This window comes from Danio aesculapii, chromosome 12, assembly GCF_903798145.1.
Source record: "Danio aesculapii chromosome 12, fDanAes4.1, whole genome shotgun sequence".
NCBI lineage: Eukaryota > Metazoa > Chordata > Actinopteri > Cypriniformes > Danionidae > Danio > Danio aesculapii.
The window spans coordinates 23573178-23598223 of record NC_079446.1 but is presented as its reverse complement, the minus strand read 5'-3'; the positions used below and the strand labels follow the sequence as shown (position 1 = coordinate 23598223).

Genomic DNA, 25046 nt, shown 5'->3' with positions numbered 1-25046 from the left:
TATATATATATTTTAGATATTTTTTATTCTAGCTAAACAAAAAAAAAAAGAAAATAGACATTCCCCTGAAAAAAATATAATAGGAAATGCTGTGAAAAAAAGTAAACATCATTTGGGAAAATAATAACAATTTCACAGGAGGGCTAATGATTTAATATTTTTTACATGTATACTAACGCTCAATAAAGTATTAGTAGATTGTTAGTTTTGGGTTGGTAGAATAAGTTGACATAATAATGTAGAGGACCATCAAAATAAAGTGTGATATTAAGCAGACCATTTTCTAAAGGGAGACTTCACCCAAAAATGAACATTTACTGAACGCCTAAACTTGTGTTCGGGTGGATTCAAAACATTTATGAGTTTTTTTTCATCTTTTCATTCTTCTCATCTTCAACACAAACTAAGATATTTTGAAAAAAGCTAAAAACCTATTACCATTGACTGTTTTTTTTTTAACCATTTTGTTCCTGCTGTAAAAATCAATGGTTACAGTTGTTTTTTTGCTGTTGTTTTTTTCCGTTTTCTTCTGGATGTTCGACAGAAGAAAAATCGAATAAAGGTTTGAAATAAGTAAAGGATGAGTAAATGATGACAGAGTTTTTTGGTGAACCATCCCTTTAAACTCTGAAAGCCTGTTGACATTAAGAACAAGTTTGATAATTTCATGATATGAATATTTACATTATTGCTTTGTAAATATACCATTAAAGTCAACAGAATATCTAAAGGGAACCATCAAAATACAGTGATACCATTGAATGAAGAAAGGTTTGTTTATGACTTGTATGTATGTTTATTCAATGTTCATCAAAACAATACTGCACATAAGTAATGAAGAATCACAAAGGTCAGAAAAGGTTCAGTAGAAAGTCGTTTAAAGTTTATTGTGCAATTCCGCTGAAGGCCAGTCTATGTTTAATATGTGCAGTATGAACTGTAATGACACTGTAATTAATTACTCAGCTGTTTATCTTGCAGAGTGACGCTGCTTCATGTAACTACGATGCCAAACAGATTTTTTTTTAAATAAATAAAACCTCCTTTTGCTTCATACTGTAAACTTAATCAACGCCTTGTGTCTCAACACTGCTCATAGACCTGTGACGGCCATGGTAATCATGTCATTCATACGAATGGGCGGGCTGTAATCCATAAATAAACACATAGTTTGATGATGTCACGAATTTCAATAGGTAGATTATAAAACACTGTTACAAAACAGTCAAGTCTATCACACAGTACGCATCTATATGGCTGGACTGATAAGATGAGAGGAAATTAGTCATGAAATATGCAGAAGACTTGGGGTGTTGTTAGTCTCATTCTGACTTTTTGCGCGTTGCTCTATCTGGTGCTTTGGAATAATCTTTCAGAACACATACACAGGTAAAGACTTGTATATTCTGTAAAAGTTGTAAATTCGATTATTGGAAGTACGCTTTTACTATTTCAGTTGGTCAGATTCAGAAATGAACACTGATTAGTATACGAATCTCATAACTGGTAATTATACTGTATAAAGCAATTTAGTTGAATTACTTTTTAAAAACGTGAGTAAACCTGTTGCTTTAACAGCGATTAGTTGACTTTGCTTAAATAATTTGTAAGCTCTTTGCTTTTCAAGAGATGATCTAACTTTAAAAAAGTGAGTAAACCGCTTGCTTTTAAAGGGCTAGTTCACCTAAAAGTGGAAATTCTGTTATTATTTGCTCACCTTTCACATGTCTTAAAACGCTTGACTTTCTTAAAATATTTTGAAGAAAGCTGTAAACCTCGCTGTAAAAATGCTGGGTTCCACACAATTTCTTCACGTTGTCCCAACACAAATCGATTAAGTTAACCTTATTGTTTTTACAAATTCAAGTAGATTGAACATAGAATGATTAAGTTGTCCCCAAAAAACTCAAGAATTGTGTTAATTGAGCTCATTGTAAATAAATAGTTTGAACAAGCAGCTAAATATTTTATAACCATTGACTTCCAAAGTATTTGATTTAATTACTATAGATGTTAATGGTTACAAGTTTCATCTTTCTTCAAAATATCTTCTTTAGTGTTCAAGAGGATAAAGAATCTCAAAGATGTGTAACCACTCGAGGGTGAGTAAATAGTGAGAAATTGTCCTATTTGATTGAACTATCCCTTTAAAGTGATTAGTTGACTTAAACAAAGTAAGTAAACCTGTTGCTGATGATCAAGTAAATGAACTGTGTGTATTTATACAAATGAAGTCAACAGTTTAAAGTTACTACGGGCTTCACTTTTTTTTTTTTAAGTAAAGTCAACTTGTCACTTTTAAGGCAACAGGTTTACTCAGTTTATTTAAATTTAAGTAACTAATCACGTTTTACAGTATATTTGGGAAATTTACTGTTGCAAATTCTGATTGACAATTGTTTCTACAGCATTTTTATCATTGTCTGTTTTAATACTAAAATATTTGCTTGTCTGCATGACCACACAAATCTTAGTCCTGTGTTTGCTTTACATTTTCCTCTTAATTAGCAAAACTATCATCATTTCTTCATTGATTTTGTCGCCACTTGGAAATACCAATTTGTTCAAAAGCCAAAAACGCTTGTATGTGGAGCGAGAGGTCAACATAACCCCCATTCCGGTTCTTTATAAGAAAAACTTCACCAAACTGCCAGTGTGGGACTTTGAAGATGTTTATTTGCGAGACCGTAATGCAAGAAAACCTGTAAGTGCTTCTTTTCTAACACCAGTTTTACATCACATTGCAGTTTTTCTAAGTCAATCTAATCTTTCAACAACAACAAAATAAATCATCTTTTTTTGATCAGACCTGTCCTAAGTCTCTTCACAACGCAGAGGACCCGGAGTTCAAGGAATCCGTTGTTCCTAACATTCAGCTGTGGCTGTACAAAGGTCAACTCAACATATCAGAATGGAATCGATTAGCACACTTTAACAATCCCTTTGGCTTCATGGAGTACAATTACAATGGTAAACACAGCTCATCACTGACAGGGTTTCGAAGTGCCTTTAGGTGCGTAGAAACTGCGGCACATCCTGAATATGTTTGAGAAAGGGGTGCAGTGTAATTATTATAGCTTTACTTACATTTGATGTCCTCTGAACGTTTTAATGCATTGTAAATAATCTAATCAATCTCTCTAATTTCTTTATTTATATAACAATCTGGGTTCAGTTGCATAAAGTTGATCATTGGCCACCTGTTTTTAAAATAACATTCAGTTAGTTGCAAGACAAAGTATATTTGCTTACACAATTCATTAATTTTATTTAGTTTATTTAGTTTATTAACAATATTTAGCTTATGAAGAGCAATAAATTTGCCACCAATAGTATTTATTTGTTTGAAGATGTTAGTTAAAAATGTTTTAATGATAGCTCTGGTCTATTCAGATATATCTTTTTATATTAGTAAATGAGATGGATATACAGTTGAGGTCAGAATTATTAGCCCCCCTGTTTATTTTTTCCCCCAATTTCTGTTTAACAGAGAGAAGATTTGATTTTTTTTCAACACATTTCTCAACATAATAGTTTTAATAACTTTTTAATTTCTAATAACTGAACTATTTTTGCCGTGATAACAGTACATTGTATTTTACTAGATATTTTTCAAGACACTAGTATTCACCTTTAAGGGCAATTTAAAGGCTTAACTAGGTTAATTAGGTTAACTAGGCAGGTTAGGGTAATTAGGCAAATCATTGTAAAACAATGCTTTGTTCTGTAGACAATAAAAAATAAAAAATAAATAGCTAAAAGGGGCTAATAATTTTAACCTTAAAATGTTTTTCTAAAAATGAAAAACTGCTTTTATTCCAGACAAAATAAAACAAATAAGACTTTCTCCAGAAGAAAAAAATATTGTCAGACATACTAAGAAAGTTTCCTTGCTCTGTTAAACATTATTTAAGAAATATTTATAATATAGTAGCAAAAAAAATTGGAAGGGGGGTTAATAATTCTGACTATAACTGTATATGCTTCAGAAAGTGTTCATTCTTCATGATAACTAGTATTGTAGCAACATCCTAATGTTAATCAGTAAAGCATTGTTGTAAAGTGTTGTATTTATTATGCAGGTTTAAAGGGATAGTTCACGCACAAAAAAAATTGAGTCGCCATTTACTCACACTGATATTATACTGCAATTCTTTGTCTTCCTTGTGCCAATTCATGTAATGTCAATGAATCGTGATGAGCAGTATTAAGCTTTTTTCTGTGATGCAAAAACATCACAGAATGATCTCTCTATGACACATCCCATAATTTACATGATTTCTGAGGTATAGGATAGGGTTTAGTGAGAAACAAGCCTAAATTTAATGTATTGTTTAAAGGGATAGTTCATCTAAATATTAAAATTTTCAATATACCACCCCCAAAATAACCATTCCAGTGACTCGTGACCTCCAATATCCTCTGGGGTGGTTATAAATATATAAACCTTGTACACAATGGCACACACATACCAACAGGCCCAATCTATTCATCATTTAATTTTGAAGAACGCCACTCTGAGACCATCCTCTATGTTCAGTTGTGGCTTGTATTTATTTTAGATGTATGTGAGTGCCGTTAAGGTGTCAGAAAGTTTAACCTGGTGCTTTAAAATTCAGGGGCTGCATAAAAATGGAAAGGCTGATGGCTTTTTATTTGTATATTGTTGTTTTTAATGTAACTATTAACTACTATTTTTTTCATCTATAGTTTATGGATAAAAAATAGTAATAGTAATAGTTTTATAAAATTATTATTTTTTTCTTCAGCAGAACATTAAAGAAAATGTTTAACTGAATAGTTCTTGAATTGCATAATGCAAATTAATGGTCACCTGTTATTGAGATTGAAAATAAACGCATACAAACAATTCCGAATCAGGTGGCTCCTGATGATACACTGAGGCCTAATGAAGCGAAACCATCAGACTGTGCAAGAAATGCAACATTCCTTATATTATTTTTTAAGCTATAATCCACACCCTGCAGTGCGAGCCACTTTCCAAGTCGTGCAAACTGCTATAAATTATGCTGGCTGTAAATTAGATAAATTACTGTTTGCCCAGGGTGTGGAATATTGTAAATCATGTTCAGTTTCTTTTACAAACTGATTGTTTCCTATCATAAGACCTCAGCGTATCATCAGGAGTTCAAAAGGTGATCATTGACTTTCATTATACTTTGACCACCAAGGACCACAAATTTAGCTAGAATTCTTCCTTAATGCTCTGCTAAAAAAAGTCAGTGACATGAGGTTGAGTAAACAAACTGTAAACCTTCATTTTGGATGAACTATTTCTTTAAGGGAAAATGCAAACCTTGACCTCTGGTTGTGCATGACTCTATAAATTTATAAGCACTTCTTTAGCACTACAAATCATGCTAACTTGCCTAGAAAAAGCAGAAAAGTTCTGAGAAATAAAGGTGAATATAAATTTACTTTATTTTCTGGTGTAGATGTTTTGATGGTGTTTAAAAAATGAAACTCTGCAGAAACAACATAAAATAAGTTGTTTTCTGGATTTCTAGACATGGTCTTTTCATATTTTACTATTTTTATCCATCTCAATTGAATCTGAGTGAACCAAAGTTGTGCATTAAGACAAATTGATATAGATTGGATTGTTGTTATACACAAAATATAGTTTTATTTTTCACTAAACCCAATCATAATACACGTTGGAACCTTTGGAATATGTGCCATGTGTCACATTGGACCATTGTTTGGCTCTAGCTTTTCATTTTTAAAGTTTAATGCTGGCTCCTATTCACTAATATTTGGATGAGTGTGAACAGGACATTTCTTAATTTTTTTTTTTTGTGGTCTGGTAAAAACAAGAAGCGCATATGTAATTGGAACAGCTGTATGTTTAGTACACTGAAAAAAAAGGATTCATTGGAACCACTAGGTCAGTGGTTGCAAACAATTTATATGGGCTTTAAACAAATTAAATTTAGTAATGTGTATCTTAATTTGTTTGTTTAAATTCAGCCCATATAAATTGTTTGCAACCACTTACATTAAAACAATTTAGTAAATCCAATAAATCTTTTTTTCAGTGTATATTTTTGTTATAAAGGGATAGTTCACATTAAAAAATCAAGTTTGTGGAAGGTTGTTCCTCGCGAATGGCTGCGCATCGATGGATTTGCTCTTCAGTGTTTGGACTTTCAGCAGTGGAAATGAAACCACACTGAACTGAACTAAATTGAACTACTATGTTAAGCTGCATTGCAAGAGCTATAGAAATAAAAATAAATTGAATTAAATATAATGACAGAATGGACATTTTTGGGTGAATCATGCATTTATTTAAAGAATCTATATGTTTTCATAGTTGACAAAATCTGTTGCTTACACTTAACTTGTAGCCTTATAATGTTGCATTGCATTTCTTCATGTGTATGGATGTTTGTTTTGTTTTTTGGGGGTGATTGAAGAGATAAAAAGAGCAGTGGATTTGATCCCAAAGCCCAAGTCTTCGATATTACTGCCTGTACCTAAAGGCTCAAAGGATGGCTGTATCCGCTGTGCTGTTGTGGGCGCTGGGGGCATTCTCAATAACTCAAAGATGGGCAAAGAGATAGACTCCCATGACTATGTTTTCCGGTAAGAAATCGAATTGATGAACGTAATGTTAACATGTGCAGATTGTGATTCTGAAGTCATGTGTATTCCGCTTTTGTGTTTAAACAGGGTAAACGGAGCTGTTACTAAAGGTTACGAGGAGGATGTCGGAAACAGAACGTCAGTCTACGTGCATACAGCATTTTCCTTATATGCCACCATACTGACGTTAAAAAAATATGGCTTTCACAATATTCCACAAGACGAGGTCAGTTTGTTGTACAATGGCAGATGTTTAGTGTAATTTGCAGTATAAACCTAAACTTAAGCTTGAGAATCATTTGTTTATACGGTTGCTTTCAAAAATCTGTTGTCAGTGTTTTTTATTATTTGGATGAATGAATGGAAGGATGGATGGATAGATTGATAGATAGAAATTTAATAAAATGCAATGTACAATTAACTACCCCCAGACTTTTGAATGGTAGTGTGTTATTTCTGTTTATGTGGTTCCATTATTGTATTGTTAAATTGTACCTGGTTAAAGTCACTCTGTAAAAACATTTTGGTTTTGGTCAATAGGGTATCAAATATGTCATGATTCCTGAAGGCCTGAGGGACTTTGAGTGGCTTCAAGGCCTTTTACAGGGAAAAGCAGCCAATGGGTCATTCAAAGGTGTGAGGTACAGTATCCTGCACTACTTTTCCAACACTTCCTGTAGATATAAACACTACAACACTTAAAAAAAAGTATTACTGACGTTCATGTACTGTAAATTCAACTGACCAATAAGAATAAAGTATTCTAAATAATACTACACAAATGATGCAGTAAGATTCCAATAGAAAGCAGTTTGATTCGTCTGTCCTCACCAGCTGCAACATAATCAAAAATCACAGCCAATCAGAAGAGTTTGTGGGCGGGCTCTATCTCACTAAGCAGACTGTATTCGTAATGAAACGTAATGAAATGTATGAATTTATTATGATAAATATTACATAAATCATTCATTCATTTATTTTCGGCTTGGTCCCTTTATTAATCTTGGGTCGTCACAGCGGAATGAACCGCCAATTTATGCAGCATATGTTTTACGCAGCGGATGCCCTTCCAGCTGCAACCCATCACTGGGTAACACCCATACACTTCCATTCACACACACACTTCCATTCACACACACACACTAGGGACAATTTAGCTTACCCAATTCACCTGTACTGCATGTGTTTGGACTTGTGGGGAAAACCGGAGCACCCGGAGGAAACTCACGCAAACGCAGGGAGAACATGCAAACTCCACACAGAAATGCCAACTGACCCAGCTCGAAACAGCGACCTCCTTGCTGTGGGGCAAGAGCACCACCCACTGTGCCACCGTGCTGCTCACAATATTAGATAATATTAACGTTATTAAAAGTACATATTAAAATGGTGTTAAATAAAACTACAAGTAGCACCTTAACCACACTGAAGAACCATAACTGGTGCTATATATCACTGAAGAAACCACTCTGCATGAACCGGAATCTGCCACTGGTTTTTTTTTTATAATATGATGCAGTTCCTGGAGCAATAGAATTTTAAAACAGAAAACAGTGGGCGTGGCTTGTTTTTTGTGCTGCGAGCTGATTGGATGTAGTAAAGTAGAAAATTCATTCAGAAAGATTGGGAAAAGGGTTTTGGGTTTTCAACAGACACCTTCTCCTCACAGTTGGAGGGGCGTGGTTAAGTATGTTAAACACACATAATACCTCAGACTTAATCTGAGAATTTAACTGAAAGTGAATAGGAAGTGCATGTTCAGATTTCAATTTTAGATTACAAGAGCAAACATTTTTATAGCAATATCAGCTAACAAAATCAATATGGTTAGTTTTGATTTCATGTATACTTTTAAAGCCGTACACAGTCTTGCTGTCTTTTTGTCTGGTTTCCATATGCTACTTATTTCACAAATAATATATTTTTGTAGTGTGTCATGGTGTCACATCAAGTCTGGTTGTAACACAGTATAAAACCTTACTGCTACTTTATTGTTGCTGTTGATATTCAGAAATAGGATTTCATAAATAATTTGATTTTAAAAATAATAACCATCATTTGCATTTGTTCTTCCATAGACCACTCAATTTTTTCAATGGGCATTTCAACGAGAGCAGATTTAACGTTCTACACCCTGATTTCCTTCGTTACATTCGCAACAGGTAACATAAGTGAACAGTTTGAGTTTGTCAGGTCATTGAACAAGCTGAGATCTGTCTCTTCTTAATGAAACTTATTTTTTCTTTTCTTTTTCTCCAAACAGATTCATGCCATCTAAACAAATGCAAGGAAATTACTGGGCAATGTACCGCCCGACCAATGGAGCATTTGCTTTGTTTTTGGCTATTCACACATGTGATATTGTAAGCAAATGCATTTTTTTCCCTATTAGTTCAACTTATTCTTGAACAAATAATGCAAAAATACTTATTTCTACTATTATTTCTATATCGATAATGCCTTATGAACATCACTTGCTTTATGTCCAATATCAGGTGGATGCCTATGGATTTATCACAGAAGACCATCATAAATACTCCAACTATTATTATGAGAAGTTCAAGAAAACCAGTGTCATTTTCTATATTAACCATGACTATGGGCTGGAGATTAAGACGTGGAAGAAACTACATGATGCTGGAATCATCAGACTCTTTCAAAGACACTGACATAGTCATGTGAAAAAGTTTGGACACCCTATGTTAGTTACATTTTCTATAGCAAAACATAAAAAACAACACCCATGGCTATTCTATCTTTTGTTAAACAATGATACTGTGTGAGATATCATGTGATGTTGTTGAGCTGAGATTTTATTGTCCAAATTTTAAGACCTGCCAAGGACCTTTTTGTTCATTCACATGGGAAACCAGGAAATTGAATAGGCTGTCATAACTTTTTCACATGACTACACAATAAACAAGAGGAGGATCACTGTTCTGACAACAGACAATATTTACAAATTGAGAATCTGTAAGAAACTGTCTCAGAAACAGATAAGCTCCTTGTTTTAGTTTTCATAAAGGAGAGAGAGGTGATATTTATTGAAATATTTTTAAAGGGATGGGTTTGTGCGTGCTCCATCTTTCCTTCACTTTGATAGAATTCCCTATTTATTTTCAAGTATGTTGCATTCTTATTTTTATATTTCTTACAAGTATTTATAACATCAGCACTTACTTTTCCTGATATTTTGTTCAGCTGGGCTAGCATTGCCATGCTTCCCTAAGTTTATAGAAATTATTTATTTATTGATATCTAGGTCTGTCTTTTTAAAGTATATCTAATTTTGAGGTTTACATTTTAAGTATATTTTAATATACAACATATTTCCTGTCATAAACACCAGCAAATGTTAACAAATCCCAGAAATCTGCATTGATACACTACATTAAACTTGAGAAACAACAAGATGAAAAAGAAAAAAGACTGGTTCTTATTGATTTAGCTTGTTGGTGTATTGCATATAGAAGCACACTCTTATGAAATACATTTTTTGTTTAAACTGCAGTGTTCCTGTTGGTATCTGACAGTACACAATCATTGTTCATTCAAAGCATATATTTGTTTTAGGATTAGAGGACGCGGAACTAGTCATCACACTTTCTGCTCTGAGTGTTTGTCAGGGTTGAGTAACCTTTGAAAGTCAATTGCTCATACAAAGAATTTTAATGAATGACTAAATGCCCTACCATGTGAGTTTTAGCCACATATGTATGACATGAAATTGATATGAGCAGTATCACACAATTTGTCTTGGATAGCGTAAAGTGATCTTAGATTTAATGAAGCTTCAAAGAACCAATCAAAGTCTTTTGCTGAACCCAGAGTAATGCACTTGGAAGTAATGCAGCCCAGAACGTTTGTGTGTCTCCAATGGACACAGCAATGTTTAGATTCTGCTTTGAATGAATCAGATGAACCAATGATTCACTGATTCAGTGTCAATTCAACAGAGTTGTTACAAACCAGAATGTGGCTGTAGACTGCAAACTGGAAAACATTGGGGTGAAACTATCGGCTTTGCAACAAGACGTATGTGGGGACCAGTGATGGACATTAAATATCTGCGAAATTGGCAGACATTGACCTAAATAAAAAAAAAAAAACCTTTTCTTCTCTTTCGGCCTGGGGGGATGTGAAATAATCCTTCATATATAGCAATAGTATATTCTGCTGACAGACTGTGAAGTACAACCTGTTTGAAGATTAAACTTTTTATGTGCATGGATTTACAAGCCAACTCTGCTAGACAAGACAACTGTGTCAACAGTAAGTGTTTTATGAAAGAGACTTTCCTCTTCTAAAATGCTTAGAAAATGATACAGACTCAAAACTAACTCAAACTTACTGTGACATTCTGCAATTCTGCTGGTTGCAAAGTAAATGAACAAATAAGGGTGACTATATTTATGTGAAGTCTACACAGTCTAATTACTTATACATTACAATATAAATTTTCTTTATTTTCATCATGTGCAACAGTAGTTCTCACTGATATGGACCAATGAAGACAACAGGCTTTGTGTTTCTACCGCACCTTTGAAAACAAACATCCATTTTCCACACCACTTTTCTTTTATACGATATTCTGGTTTTTGAATAAAATGAAAGATAAATAAGTAAACAGAAAAAGATGCACGATTAAAAACAGCTACTTTAGCGACACGCGCTTCATTCCATATAAGGTAAAGTAGGCGGAGAACAAGGTCTTGCGTCTGTAGTCTATTTAAATATTCAAATATACACGGTCTTTTCGTGTGAGTGACAGTGTTTACATGGTGGACGACTTACAATATTAGAAGAAAGGGCTGAAGTTGTGTAACGTTAGATATCCAACGCAAACGAACAATTAAGACGTGGACGTTATTGTATTAGCGGGGTCCAAAAGAGCTCACTTGAGTCCTAATCAGTTTGTGTACGAGCAGGTGCGCGTGTTAGTTTCCAGATGATGTTTCTCCTGAGGATTTTCTTGCTCGCAACTTTCATAACTTCTCTTCCTTTGTTTATTTTTGTCACATTTTATAATGGAACTAGCACTTTAAAGATAAAATGGAGGTAAGAAACTTTAACTAAATTAAAATGTGTATTAACGTGAAGTTACAGGCTATCAGGTTTTGTCACGTTTACTTCTCAAGACAGTATTACTGTTGGCTGAACCAAGGTCAAGTCGCTGGTTCTTTGCTGACAATTGTGCAGCCTGAGCCAACCATCAGTTCAGCTTTGACTGACATATTAGCAAACACCACTACAACGAGGCTTGATCCTTTTGAGACTCAATCAACTCTTCTGCCCATTATGGACAAACACAAATTCACTTCCTTGCCCCACTGGAAATTTGATGATCTGTATCGATCGGACCCACAGTTTAAACAGAGTGTAAGTACAGTCTACAATAACTATAGAAATATCTGTCTGTGTGTGGTTGCTTATATATCAATTTATAGCCTTCTACTGAATGCTTCATTCTGATTGGCAGATGAACGTTCTCAAAGGCAGGGGCATCAAACTTGGCTTAACACAAAGGATCAACACAAATTCATTCATTCAACACAAATCATCAAACTAATTGAGTCCTTCAGGCTTGTTTGAAACCTACTTGGTATGTTAAAGAAGGGTTGGAACTAAACTGCAGGCCTGTGGCCATCCAGGAACTGAGTTTAACACCTGTGCTCTCAGGTGTGCAATCATTTTAAGTAAACCGCACATATAAAGTAGTTTCAGGTCAGGTCGCTGACTGATTTCAGTTATTTAACAGCCTACAACAGTCAAAATCTAAACAAAAGGTTTGGAAGAGATGCAGTACTACAGCTGTTTGAGGAAAAAAATAAAGAGTCTTGAAATATAACATCTGAATATTGTCTTTAGGTGTACAGTAGAGCAGGGTGTCAAACTCAGTTGCTGGATAGCCGGAGCCCTGCAGAGTTTAATTCCAGCTCTGCTTCAACACACTTACCAGTAGGTTTCAATCAAGCCTGAAAAGAGTCAATTAGTTTGATCAAGTGTGTTTAATGAAGCTAAAATGTGCAGAGCGGTGGCCCTTCAGGAACTGAGTTTGACACCAGTGCCGCAGAAGAATACTTTACTCAGGCACATTGAATTATACTCTACTTCACATTGTGGCTGCATCATGACCTCGGGTTTACATTATTGTCTAATAATTCCATGGCCCCTTATCAATTATTTTTTACATATCGGCCACTTGTAATATCCAGTTTGTCTGGATTTATGATATAGTTACGTGTTTGAGTAAGATGTTATCAATAGTTTTATTCTTACCACTGATGACATTTCTTGTTATATATATATATATATATATATATATATATATATATATATATATATATATATATATATATATATATATATATACATATATATATATATATATATATAACATAAAAATGTACCAGGTTTTCAGACATATTTATAATGTTTTTTAGACAATGCAATACCAAAGTTTTACCTTTAGAAGAGTTAAGATATCATTATTTAGTTGGAATAACACAGATTTTTGAACACAGTGAATGAAAACATTTGTTATTCTGACCTTTGTCATACCTAAATAAAAAAAAAGAGAGAAACAGAGAATTTTCAAATTTTCTCTCCTATTCCATAGCTGTATGAGTTTATGTAAATCACAGATTTTTGGCACAGTTGGGCTTCAGAGTGAAATTGCTGTATTTTCCATCTTTAAGGGACAGCTCACTCAAATAAAAACTCTGTATTCATTTACTCGCTCTCATGCAGTTTCAGACAGTTGAGTTTTTTTTGTTTTTTTTTGAAAACCAAAGACGTTTTGAAGTATGTTGGAAATCAGTAGACAGCGACAGAGGGGGAAAATACTGTGGAAGTCAATGGCTTCTAGTTTCCAACATTCTTCAACATTCTTTTTTGTTGAACAGAAGACAGAAACTCAAGCAGGTTTGGAACAAGTGGAGTGAACATGAACAGAAATTTCATTTCTTTTACGCCTAAATAATATGTAAAATATATATATGTGCTAAATAATACATGCAAATATGACATATAATATAAGCATTAATAGTTTTCCCCATTTAATTTTTTTCAGGAGTGCACAACATCCTTGCAAAAATCCTCAAATCCAGCATTTCAACAGAAGTTTATTCCAAACATTCAGCTGTTTTTACAAAGGGATCATCTCAACATGAGTGAGTGGAATCGACTCTATCACTTCAACAACCCCTTTGGCTATATGGGACTCAATTACACAGGTTAGTTAATCAGAGAGAATAAATGTGATAAAAACAGACGCTTCTCTTTAAACCATAGTGCTAAAATAATGTGTTTTTATAGCCATAAAAGCAGCTGTTGACACCATCCCCAAACCTGCATCCAGCCAGTTGCTGCACGTACCCACAGGAGTGAAGGATGGCTGTATTCGCTGTGCTGTTGTTGGGGCTTCTGGTATTCTCAATGGCTCCAAGCTAGGAAAGGAAATTGACTCTAGCGATTATGTGTTTAGGTAACGATGAGTTTAGGAAAGCAAACTCTATGCTAATGCAAATTAAATGAGTAAATATTTGCAAATGGGAACATCTTGTCAAAGCATTAAGTGCCCCTATTATACATTGTTAAATATCCCTGAGGCTCTGTAAATAGGTTTAAATGCATTCTAGATCAAAAACGCTCTCCTCATTTCTTAACCCTAAATAGGGGCAACGTGTCCTGGGGCATACAATCATTTGAGAGGCTGTGGGAAGAGACAGAGAAAGTTTGAGTCTAATTTCTTGATATCACTTTGAAAAGTTATTTGAATGTCTAAATCAGGCTACTTTGTTAATAAGTTCTACATTTAGTTGACAGGCAGGAATTAAAAACACAAAGATATCTCACAGCAATTCATAACTTGGATTTAGTGGATAATTCGTATGAATTCTTACAATTTAATAGGATTTGCTTATCCCCATGACGGTTGGGTGCCATGCGTCCTTTTAAAAATCATACGTTTTTGTACGACTGAACTCATACAAATTCCTACGAAAGATTCCACTGACAAAATGTAAAATAGTTACGTTTCCTCGTGAAATCGGGCTGTAAAAACAACATGGCTGCCTATGGGGGGAAAACGACTCCACATTCATGTAAAAGTTGATGTATTTCTCATATTTATAACATTAGGAGTTAACATATTCAGATATATCACATTTTTAAAAGTGTTTATTTAAGACGTAGTTTATGTTTGTCTTTTTTTATGATTATATATTTTTATTTAGTTTTTTCAAAAGTTAACAATACAGAACATCAACACTAAGCAACAAACAAACTAAAGTAAAACATACACAGTATATAAAATAAGTAAAATAAATAAATAAAAAGGGAGGGGATACAGTATAAACCAGTGGATTTTGTCAAATCAAATCATGTGGTACTGTTTTAATATATTTCAAAAATGGATTCCAAGTCTTTTTAAATAATTCACCCTTTCCTCTCAAAGAATATCTGATCTTCTCCAATGGTATACAGTTGCAAACTTATGAGATCCACAGTCCAATTGGTACATCAATGTCTGTTTTCCATTTTAAAGCAATGCATTTTTTTAGCTATTGTCAGCAACATTTCAGTAAGTTTAATAGCATAATTATGCTGGAGGTTAGAATTTGTATAATTACCCAATAAACATTTCTCTGGATCCAATGGAAAATCAATTCCATGAATCTGTGATATGATATTGTATACGTGTACCCACAACACTTTCAATTTAGGGCACAGCCATGTAGAATGCAAAAATGTACCTTTTTCTATGAAACAGATGGGAGAAATACTGTCTTTAAATTTGTGTAATCTGGATGGAGTATAATAAAGCTGGTGTAAAAAATTAAACTGGATTAGTCTAAATCTGGAATTGAAAGTTGAGGTAACCCCATCTCTACATAGCTGACCCCACAGGTCATTTTCTAGTATCCCCAAATCCTGTTCCCATCTAGTTTTAGACCTAACTGGGTCAGTCAAAGGTTGTCTTAGCATCAAAGCATCATATGTTCTAGAAATTGTTTTATGTAGTGGTTTATCAGAGAAAACAAGTTCCTCCATAGCAGTTAAATTGGGTATCTTGGGATAATTTTTTTTAATTTGACCCTTAAACACAATCCCTTAATTGCAAATAACTAAAGAATTCTTTATTGATTGTTATATTTATTTTTTAATTGTTCAAATGACATTAAAACACCATCGTCAAAACAATGCTCTAAATGCATAATTCCCTTATCTGGCCAAATTATTAAATTTTTGTTTTTATAGCACATTGGAAGCAATATGTTCCCCCATAAACGTTTTTTGGGAGATAGAAACATCTCTTGTGGCAACATCAACTGAAGTTTGTACCAGATCTGTACTGAGTGGATAATCAGAGGATTATTGGTTCTAGTTTTTATAAATTTTTCATCCCATGTATATAGTTTATTAGTGGGACAATCCTCTTTCATCTCAAATGCCTCCATATTAAGCCATGCCGGGTAAGGAGTTTCTGCGAACATCTGTGCCAGATACCTGGATTGGGCTGCCCAATAATACATCTTAAAATTGGGGAGTCTCAGTCCTTCTTTGCTGTAGTATAAAGCCAGTTTGTCAAGGCCACCCTTGGGGTTTTCCGATGCCAAATAAATGATCTTATTAGTATATTATAAGAGAAGTGAAAAAGGATTTTAGGTATTGATATTGGAAGAGAATGAAATTCATATAAGAATTTGGGAAAAATATTCATTTTAATTGCATTAATTCTACCAAATAATGTAAGTGGTAAATCCATCTAATTTGTTAAGTCTCTGCTATTTTTTTCTAAAAGATTAGCCAAATTAAATTTATAGAGATTTTTTAGGTTGCCATCTACATGTATACCCAAATATTTAATGCCAGCAGGTGAACATTTAAATGAAAACGTATTTAGTGAAGTATAATCAAAACCTGATAATTGCAAAATTTCACTTTTATCGATGTTAACTTTATATCCAGAAAAAGTACTATATGACTGTAACACATTCTGTAAATTAGATAGAGAGTCTACAGGGTCAGTAAGAAACAAAAGAATGTCATCGGCAAACAGAGATATTTTTTGTATTTCAGGGCCAGTTTTAAAGCCTTTCATGTTAGTGTTACATCTAATAGCCTCAACTAGAGGTTCGATCGCGAGGGCAAAGAGAGCTGGGCTGATTGGGCAACCTTGTCTACATCCTCTATACAAAGGTATCGAAGAAGAAATAATTCCATTTGTAATAATTTTAGCTTTTGGGGATTTATAAAGTGATTGAATTTGCTCTATGTATACAGTTCCAAATCCAATTTTTTTTTTTAGTGCCTCAAATCAGTATGACCACTCACCTCAGTCGAAAGCCTTTTCGGCATCGAGAGTAACGTCTATCCCTGGTATATATTTTCCTTTAGCAGTGTGAATAATCTTAAAAAATCTTCTCAGATTATTTGCGCCTAATCTCCCAATTACAAAACTGGTTTGATCTGGATTAATCAATTGAGGAAGTCGAGTTTCTAATCTTTTAGCTACCATTTTAGTGACTAATTTATAATCTACATTGAGCAGTGAAATTGGCCTGTAGGAGGCACAGTTCTTTGGACCCTTACCTTTTTTTGAGAATTAGTGAAATTGTAGCATTTAAAAAGCAGTCTGGAAAACTTTTTTCCACCTTAGCCGGATAAAGAACATCCATTAAATATGGCACAGGCAAGTCTTGAAACTCTTTATAGAATTCTGATGGAAAAGCGTCTTCACCTGGTGATTTATTATTAGACAATAGATTAATAGCTTCAATCAGTTCAGAAGTAGAAAAAGGTTGATCCAGACTAGATCTGAATATTTAAAAGCTGACTGTAAGATACAGGACCTGTTGAAAGAACGGCTGCCTTAGAGGAAAGCTTCCATTTGTGACTGATACATGATTGAGAGGTATATAATTCTGTGTAATATTGCTTAAATACATCATTAATTTCTACCGGGTTGTATGTTTCCTTGGTACCAGTACTAATAACATTTATTGTTCGTTTCTGTTCCTCTCGTTTTAATTGCCAGGCCAAGACTTTCTGAGCTTTCTCACCGAGTTCATAATACCGTTGATTAGAGTAAATAATAGCTTTCTCTGCTTGGTAGGTGTTTAATTTGTTTAGTAATTCCTTATAAACATCCTTTGTCTGCGATTTGTGGTACAATTTTTCAAGTGCCAGGATTTCAACTTCTAAAGTACTTAGTTTTGAATTTTAGATTTTTAACAGCCCCTTAGTATAGGAAATTATTTGACCTCTAAGAGAAGCTTTTAGAGTGTCCCATAATATAAAACTATTGGAACATGAGGGTTTATTTGTTGAAGTAAAAATATCAATTTGTTCTCTTATAAATTTATGAAATTCAGGTTGTTTAGGAAGAGTAGGGTTTAGTCTCCACCTGTAAGTTCCTTTTATTTTCTCTGGAATGGACAGTGACATTACAAGGGGAGAATGATCAATCAGTAATCGAGGGAGATATTCAACATCTAGCACCCTGTATAGAAGTTGAGAGGGCAACAAGAAATAATCTATACGAGTGTGTGCAAATAAAAATGTTTGTCTTTTTTAAATTTAACTGCTATTCGCAATCTGACTCTACATGTTTGTATCTCAGGGAACAAGTTGCCATTTTTGGATTAAATAGTCTTGAATGGTTAGAAATTAATTCTGTCCAATCATGCTTTTTTTTTTTTTTCAATCTTATCTGATTGGTCAGATGGTCTGCTAGGTTTTGTCTACTGCTTGCAGTCTGTATTGGAAACAAAAGCCCATTACCATGTCAGAATTTTGGCTGAGTTTTTAAAAATATATATTTATTAATCTTGATTTGCTATACAATTAAGAGGCAGAGCTGGAACACTAGTTGAACTAACTAAACCTCCTCCATCTCAAGCATGAGTTGAACAAGGCGTTTCTCACTGGTAAGTTTTAGTTTGTTTTGTGGTACATAATGAGAGGTTGTAGCTGTGTGACTCTAGATAAAAACTTTAAAACTATATGTCAGCGAAGACAAATTTGTTTAATAATTGACCTTGCACAATTAAAACTAAATCTTTTCTGACTGTTGTGATTAAAGTAAAATGTGAAGATTGAGAAGTGCCAGTTCGTGGTGTTACATTTTATATATCTAGTATGTCATTTTCGCCACTAGAGGGCACGTATTCAAAACTAACAAAGGCATATTTTGGTGATGTCGTGACTTATAGGAGTTGTGGTCTTCATTAATTACTACAAGGCCCCTGCAGATATCATGTTAATGGATGAGCTAAAGTATTCAACAGTGTTGGGCAGTAGTGTCGCCACAAGTGACGGCACCAACATTCACAGAGCAGTGAGGCAGGTGTCTAGCCGATAAAAGTAAATCCATATAAAGGCGAGAATGACGATTTCTTCTTTTGCCTGTTTTTCGATGGTTGACGGCAAACTTTTTGGTGCATTACTGCCACCTCTCGCTCTGGTTGGTAGCACGAGAAATTTGCTTGATGGAAAGATGATTGAGGGAGAGGAGTTATTTCTGAAGCAGAATTCCTCATGACCATACCACAAAGTACATGTTAAGATGCAATAACGTTTATTCTGAATATTGTGCTCAAAAATACTTTAGGAATTTATAGAAAGTACTAAAATGTTTTTGAACTACACAATAATGAAGTAATTCAATATAAATATATAGTTTACTGTAGTAAAGGCTAAAGTATACTATGGTAATTACTATTAGTTCATGATAGTTACTTATGGTACTACATTATGTAGTGTAATTCATTAATGAATTAGTAGTAAATATATATGCAATATAATGCTTATTTCTAAATGTTTCCCTTTAATATAGTAATATAGTATTTTAAATGTGTAACACCTGGTTTTATTGAATTATTGAGCTTTTGCTGTTATATACTATAATTTGTTTGTTTGGTACAGCATATTATTTGCAGTAAATAGTTGAACTGAACAATTATGCCTCATATGTTTCATTGATCACGAAGATATGATTGACTAGGATTTAAGTTGCTTTGATTTAAAAATGAAAATTGCAAAAATAGCTTAGATGTAGCTAAGCCCTTGCTACATTTTCCAGAGGGTAGCTTTTAGTGTAGTTAAGGTACATTTTAAGTAGATTAGCTAATAGCTTAGCTCACTACATTTTTCAAGTAGCTTGCCCAACACTGCTATTCAAAACTTATCAAGGTAGTATGAAGCCGAGCAAGGCCTTGCGCCTCAAAATAGTCAACTTTGAGCGGAAAAAGCATGCTACGTCAGTTGTGTCTTTTTCGTTGTCAAAATGAAAAATTTTTCATTGTCAGATGAAAGCAGAGGCAGGGTTTTCATTGAGGTGACAGCAGTGTTTGTGTTAAGTCAAGTATGGAGATTTTTAAAGATGGAGGAGAGGCTAGTGTGGTTACTGTTTCGAGTTATCCAGAGCTGTATGACTTTGTGAATTTTTAATATCACAATATTATTAAATATTACAATTATAACAATAGCAACAGCAATGCTCACACAAAATACGCAACTGATTCAGTCATTGATTCAGTCATTCAGGCCTAGGCTATGGTGTTAAGCCGTTTATCAGATGAAAAGCATTGCACTATATTTTATTTTTTTTGCCTTGCATTCTCTGAACAGAAAATTTGGTGTGATCGGGCTCTAAGACCGAAAGCCAAAACGAGACCACTGAATTGCTGATGAGAGAAGAGCGTGACGCGGCATAAAAGCAGCAGAGCTTTTATTACTGTATGCCACAGTCGACCACTCCCTGATCTTCCAGTCATTATCATGTGAAGAAGCAGTGTGTGTTTTATACACTAAATACTAGAGATGCACTATAATAAAAATTCTGGACTCTAGCATAAAAATATGTAAAATCATAATAACAGGGATTTTTTGGTGCACTTTGATCTACAGTATAACACTTTTACATTGCAGAACTTTGACATTCACAAACAGCAGCATTAAGCACTGAATGAAATGGAATATTTGAAATGTGGGCACTTTTATACCAACTTATTCATTATACTAAAAAAGATTGTTTGTTTCTACTAGGGTAAATGCAGCCATCATAGCAGGACATGAGGAGGATGTTGGGAAAAGGACATCGGTTTATGTTCACACAGCACATTCCATAACCCAGTCCCTCATGATACACAAAAAGAGAGGATTCAAGCAGATTCCTACTGACAAGGTGTGTCTAACCGATTACTTGTTTCTTGTGAAATGTGCCGCTTTGGCTGAATCTGTCTCTTATGAAAGGACATTAAATATGTTCTGATTCCTGAGGGCCCGAGAGACTACAACTTTCTTGAGTCCCTTATGAAAAACAGAAAAATACCATCGGGAGCATATCGTGGACGAACGTAAGTCAATCTAACAGAAAAATAACTAATAAGGTGAGACATTGCAGGGAAAAAAGTAATATTTTTGGATTTTCAGATTTACATAGTGTTTTTTTTTCAGTTTAACAGAAAGAAACAATCCACAATACACTTTCAAGTGTTTATTTAATCACATAATCAGTTTCTATCTATAGATTGCAATTATAATATAATTTCTAAAGGCTGTTTTAATGATTTTAAAGACCTTTCAAAGTGGGTTTTCTCCGGCACTGAGCCATAAATCTCCACTTCAGCAGCATTTACACCACAGTTTAATTGATATTTACAATAAAAGCCACTTTATCAGGTACACTTTACTAGTACTGGGTTGGACCCACTTTTGCCTTCAGAACTGCCTTAATCCTTCGTGGCAAAGATTCAACAAGGTACTGGAAATATTCCTCAGAGATTTTGGTCTATATTGACATGATAGCTTCACGCAGTAGCTTCACATCACCTGCACATCCATGATGCACATCCATGATGCTTATCTCCTGTTCCACCACATCCCAAAGGTGCTCTATTGGATTGAGATCTGGTGACTGTGGAAGCCATTTGAGTACAGTGAGCTCATTGTCATGTTCAAGAAATCAGTCTGAGATGATTCACGCTTTATTACATGGTGTGTTATGGTGTCTGCTGGAAATAGCCATCAGAAGATTGGTACACTGTGGACATAAAGGGATGGACATGGACAGAGACAATACGTCAAGTAGGCTGTGGCGTTGACATGATGCTCAATTGGTACTATTAGGTGCAAAGTGTGGCAATAAAATATCCTTCACACCATTACACCACCACCACCAGCCTGTAATGTTGATACAAGGCAGGATGGATCCATGCTTTCATGTTGTTGACGCCAAATTCTAACCCTACCATCAGAGTATTGCAGCAGATATAGGGACTCAACAGATTAGGCAACGTTTATCCAATCTTCTATTGTCCAATTTTGGTGAGCCTGTGCAAATTGTAGCCTCAGTTTCCTGTTCTTAGCCAACAGGAGTGGCACCCGGTGTGCTCTTCTGCTGCTGTAGTCCATCTGCCTCAAGGTTCAACGTGTTGTGCATTCAGAGATGCTCTTCTGCATACCTCTGTTGTAACAAGTGGTTATTTGAGTTACTGTTGCCTTTCTATCAGCTTGAACGAGTCTGGCCATTCTCCTCTGATCTCTGGCATCAACAAGGCATTTGTGCTCACAGAATTGCCGCTCACTAGATATTTTTTTCTTTTTCGGACCATTCTCTGTAAACCCTAGAGATGGTTGTGCGTGAAAATCCAAGTAAATCAGCAGTTTCTGAAATACTCAGATCAGCGTGACTGGCACCAACAACCATGCCATGTTCAAAGTCACTTAAATTACCTTTCTTTCCCATTCTGATGCTCAGTCTGAACTGCAGCAGATCGTCTTGTCCATGTCTACATGCCTAAATGCATTGAGTTGCTGCCATGTGATTGGCTGATTAGAAATTTGCGTTAACAAGCAGTTGGACAGGTGTACCTAATAAAGTGGCTGGTGAGTGTACATTTTCATTAGGAAAATTTAATTAAGTGTTAGTGATGCTTAATTCCCCTTTTAAAAACCTTTGACTACTGTCAAATGAATGCAAAATGAATGCAAATCGGCACATATTAAATAAAATTCTGCCTCATTTGCATGTTTCAACAAACCATTTTAGAAAACATACAGAAAATGTTTGCAGTGATTAATATACTTGATCAACCTGAAGATGTTTATAATCAGTTAATTATTACCCAGTTCATCTGAGGTGTTTTGTTTTATCAGCCAAATGATTAATCTTGTTTTTTTATGATTGCTGCTTACATCTGATATAGATTGGGTTAAATATGAGTCCTGTTAGATGATTAATTATTATTTCATATTTCGAAGGCCAAGGAAATATTACAGCGGGCATTTTAATGAAAGTTCATACTACATTCTCCATCCAGACTTTCTCAGATATGTGCGAAACAGGTACATCCTGAAAATGCTACACATCATTTATTCCTCTTTATGTTTATATATTGTGTTTTTGTTTTGTTAATGGTCAGGTTTACTTTTTCATCTTAGATTCCTTAGGGCTAAGCAATTAAAAACTAAACGGTGGTGGGTGGTCAGACCCACTAATGGAGCATTCACTCTTCTGCTGGCTATGCACACCTGTGACTTTGTGAGTGATCTTTCTCTTTTTTTATGATTTATTTATTACTTCCCTTTTCGAACGAAGTCTTGTTTATTACATTAATACAGATTTTATCAGATGCACTGACCTTTATTGATTTTAATCATGTGAGCATTTATTTTTCCCATCAGTGGAGCTGACGTATCCTTTTAAAACAGTGTTTTGTTTTTCCTGTTCTTATAGGTGAAAGTCTATGGCTTTTGCACGGCTGACTACCGGAAATATCCAAGCTACTATTATGACACCAAACACACTAAACTAGTGTTTTATGGTAATCATGATTATCGTTTGGAGATGAAAACTTGGAAGAAATTTCATGATAATAAATTAATCTGGTTGTATTTGGGGAAATTTAAATGAACGTTAGTGTCTTACATTACATTTGACTTTGCTGATATTATCCAAATATTAAGAAAATGAATACAGCCGAGTCAATGATATTTCACAAAGACAAATGTGGTCACAGTAAATTATAGTTGTGTGGTGTTTCATAACCTTGTGCATTGTTAGGTTTTACTCTGTGTTTTTGCATTTTGTAATAAAGAATTGATAATATAAGAAAAAAAACGTGATTACTTTGTTTTCCTTTCCATATCACATATTTACTACTCTTATTATGCAAGTTTAAATAGTTAACTTTAAAGTCCAGATATTAAAGACACTGCTGCTTTGTCTTGTAACTAAACAATATTAAAATGTTCTTTTAAATGTTTTTTTTTTTTAGTATTGCACTTCAGAAACTAATATTTACACGTTTTCTGTACAGTACAGTTTATCTCAGATTCTAATGCATCAGATTGCCTTTTTGGGCATCTTTAATTTATGAACGCTGGGATTATTTCGTATAAGAAATATTGGGGAAATCTAATGTTAAGATGCTGAAAAAAAAAGTTTTGCGGTTGGTGGATTTAATTTTTCTAGACACTCTTTGCATATCTTTGTTCGTGTTTTAAAGAATAGATTCAAGTTAATAAACTGGAGGTGTCCCACAAAATAAATGACTTTGCTTTTTGTAATCTGCTATGAAATACATTAGAAAAGTATCTTTCTCACTCGTTTGCTGTGCAGTTGTATGGGTGAAAGTCATTTGTGGCTTACAGAAGACGTTGTTTTTTAAGACAGTCATTGCAGTACATTGCACGTTGATATATATAATGTCTCCATAAAGGTCAGTTCTGATGCTGTAATGTTTACAGTCAGGGAATGACAACGCCATGAACTCTCGCGACAATACACCGTTCAGGCACAAGATGTCGCACTAACTTTGGAAAACTACAGTGACCTCACATGGGGGTCCCAGATGTTTGCTTCGACGAAATTACCATAAATACAGACAGAAAAATTGTGACAGAACTATTTTGTTGGAGTTTATTAGAACCTAGGCCTATTGTAAAGTACAATTAACCATAACATGATACAGACGCATTTAGAATATAATAGCCAACCATTTTAGACGTATAGAGGTTGTATTTGAAAGGATATATTCGTCGTTTACGGAATCAGTTCTTTTCTGAAATACTGAAGAGAGACACATTGAGGTTACAGCGCACCTTTCAGGAAGAGTTAGAGCAGGGAGGCGCGTGACAGGCGGCGCGCGCTCACGCACCGGTCACTTGTGTTGTGTCAAAAGCACGTTCAAGTGTGGCTTTGCGCTTTTGCGGTTTCTCGAACAGGAACTGGAACCATTAACGGGATTATACATATTGAACTACTTCGGTTTCATGGAATTAATGGATTTAAGCGCTTAAGTGACCTGATCACGTATTGGGTGAGTATGTGTTACAGATCTATATACAAGACAAGTGCGCAGAAACGCGCGTTACCTTTTGATTCAATAACATAGCCAAGTATCTGGTTGGGAAAGTTATGTGTGTTG

At 34.5% G+C, this 25046-nt stretch overlaps 3 protein-coding genes across 4 annotated transcripts in view; all 3 read left to right on the top strand.

Annotated features, from left to right (window-relative positions):
• Positions 1 to 1136: 1136 nt before the first annotated feature.
• On the top strand, positions 1137 to 10076 carry st6galnac1.1 (ST6 (alpha-N-acetyl-neuraminyl-2,3-beta-galactosyl-1,3)-N-acetylgalactosaminide alpha-2,6-sialyltransferase 1, tandem duplicate 1). 2 transcript variants are annotated; one of them, XM_056469463.1, is made up of 10 exons: positions 1137 to 1389; positions 2058 to 2102; positions 2509 to 2704; positions 2808 to 2970; positions 6441 to 6609; positions 6697 to 6835; positions 7150 to 7250; positions 8688 to 8771; positions 8873 to 8972; positions 9105 to 10076. In XM_056469463.1, exons 1-10 carry the CDS (start codon positions 1295 to 1297, stop codon positions 9276 to 9278), a joined length of 1266 nt encoding a protein of 421 aa, XP_056325438.1. In that variant the 5' UTR covers positions 1137 to 1294; the 3' UTR covers positions 9279 to 10076. The 2 variants fall into 2 exon arrangements, with proteins under 2 accessions (XP_056325438.1, XP_056325439.1); XM_056469464.1 differs by lacking the exon at positions 2058 to 2102 and having other exon boundaries at positions 9105 to 10073.
• A 1311-nt stretch (positions 10077 to 11387) lies between these two features.
• Positions 11388 to 23731, top strand: st6galnac1.2 (ST6 (alpha-N-acetyl-neuraminyl-2,3-beta-galactosyl-1,3)-N-acetylgalactosaminide alpha-2,6-sialyltransferase 1, tandem duplicate 2). Its single transcript, XM_056469600.1, has 9 exons — positions 11388 to 11667; positions 11748 to 11988; positions 13682 to 13844; positions 13927 to 14095; positions 20662 to 20800; positions 20869 to 20972; positions 22879 to 22962; positions 23059 to 23158; positions 23354 to 23731. Exons 1-9 carry the CDS (start codon positions 11558 to 11560, stop codon positions 23528 to 23530), a joined length of 1287 nt encoding a protein of 428 aa, XP_056325575.1. The 5' UTR covers positions 11388 to 11557; the 3' UTR covers positions 23531 to 23731.
• Positions 23732 to 24546: 815 nt separating this feature from the next.
• The window catches only part of caskin2 (CASK interacting protein 2), a 97825-nt gene continuing 97325 nt past the window's right edge, over positions 24547 to 25046 (top strand). Inside the window, 1 exon segment of the mRNA XM_056469255.1 lies at positions 24547 to 24938. The gene's annotated coding sequence lies outside the window, so the exon portion shown is untranslated.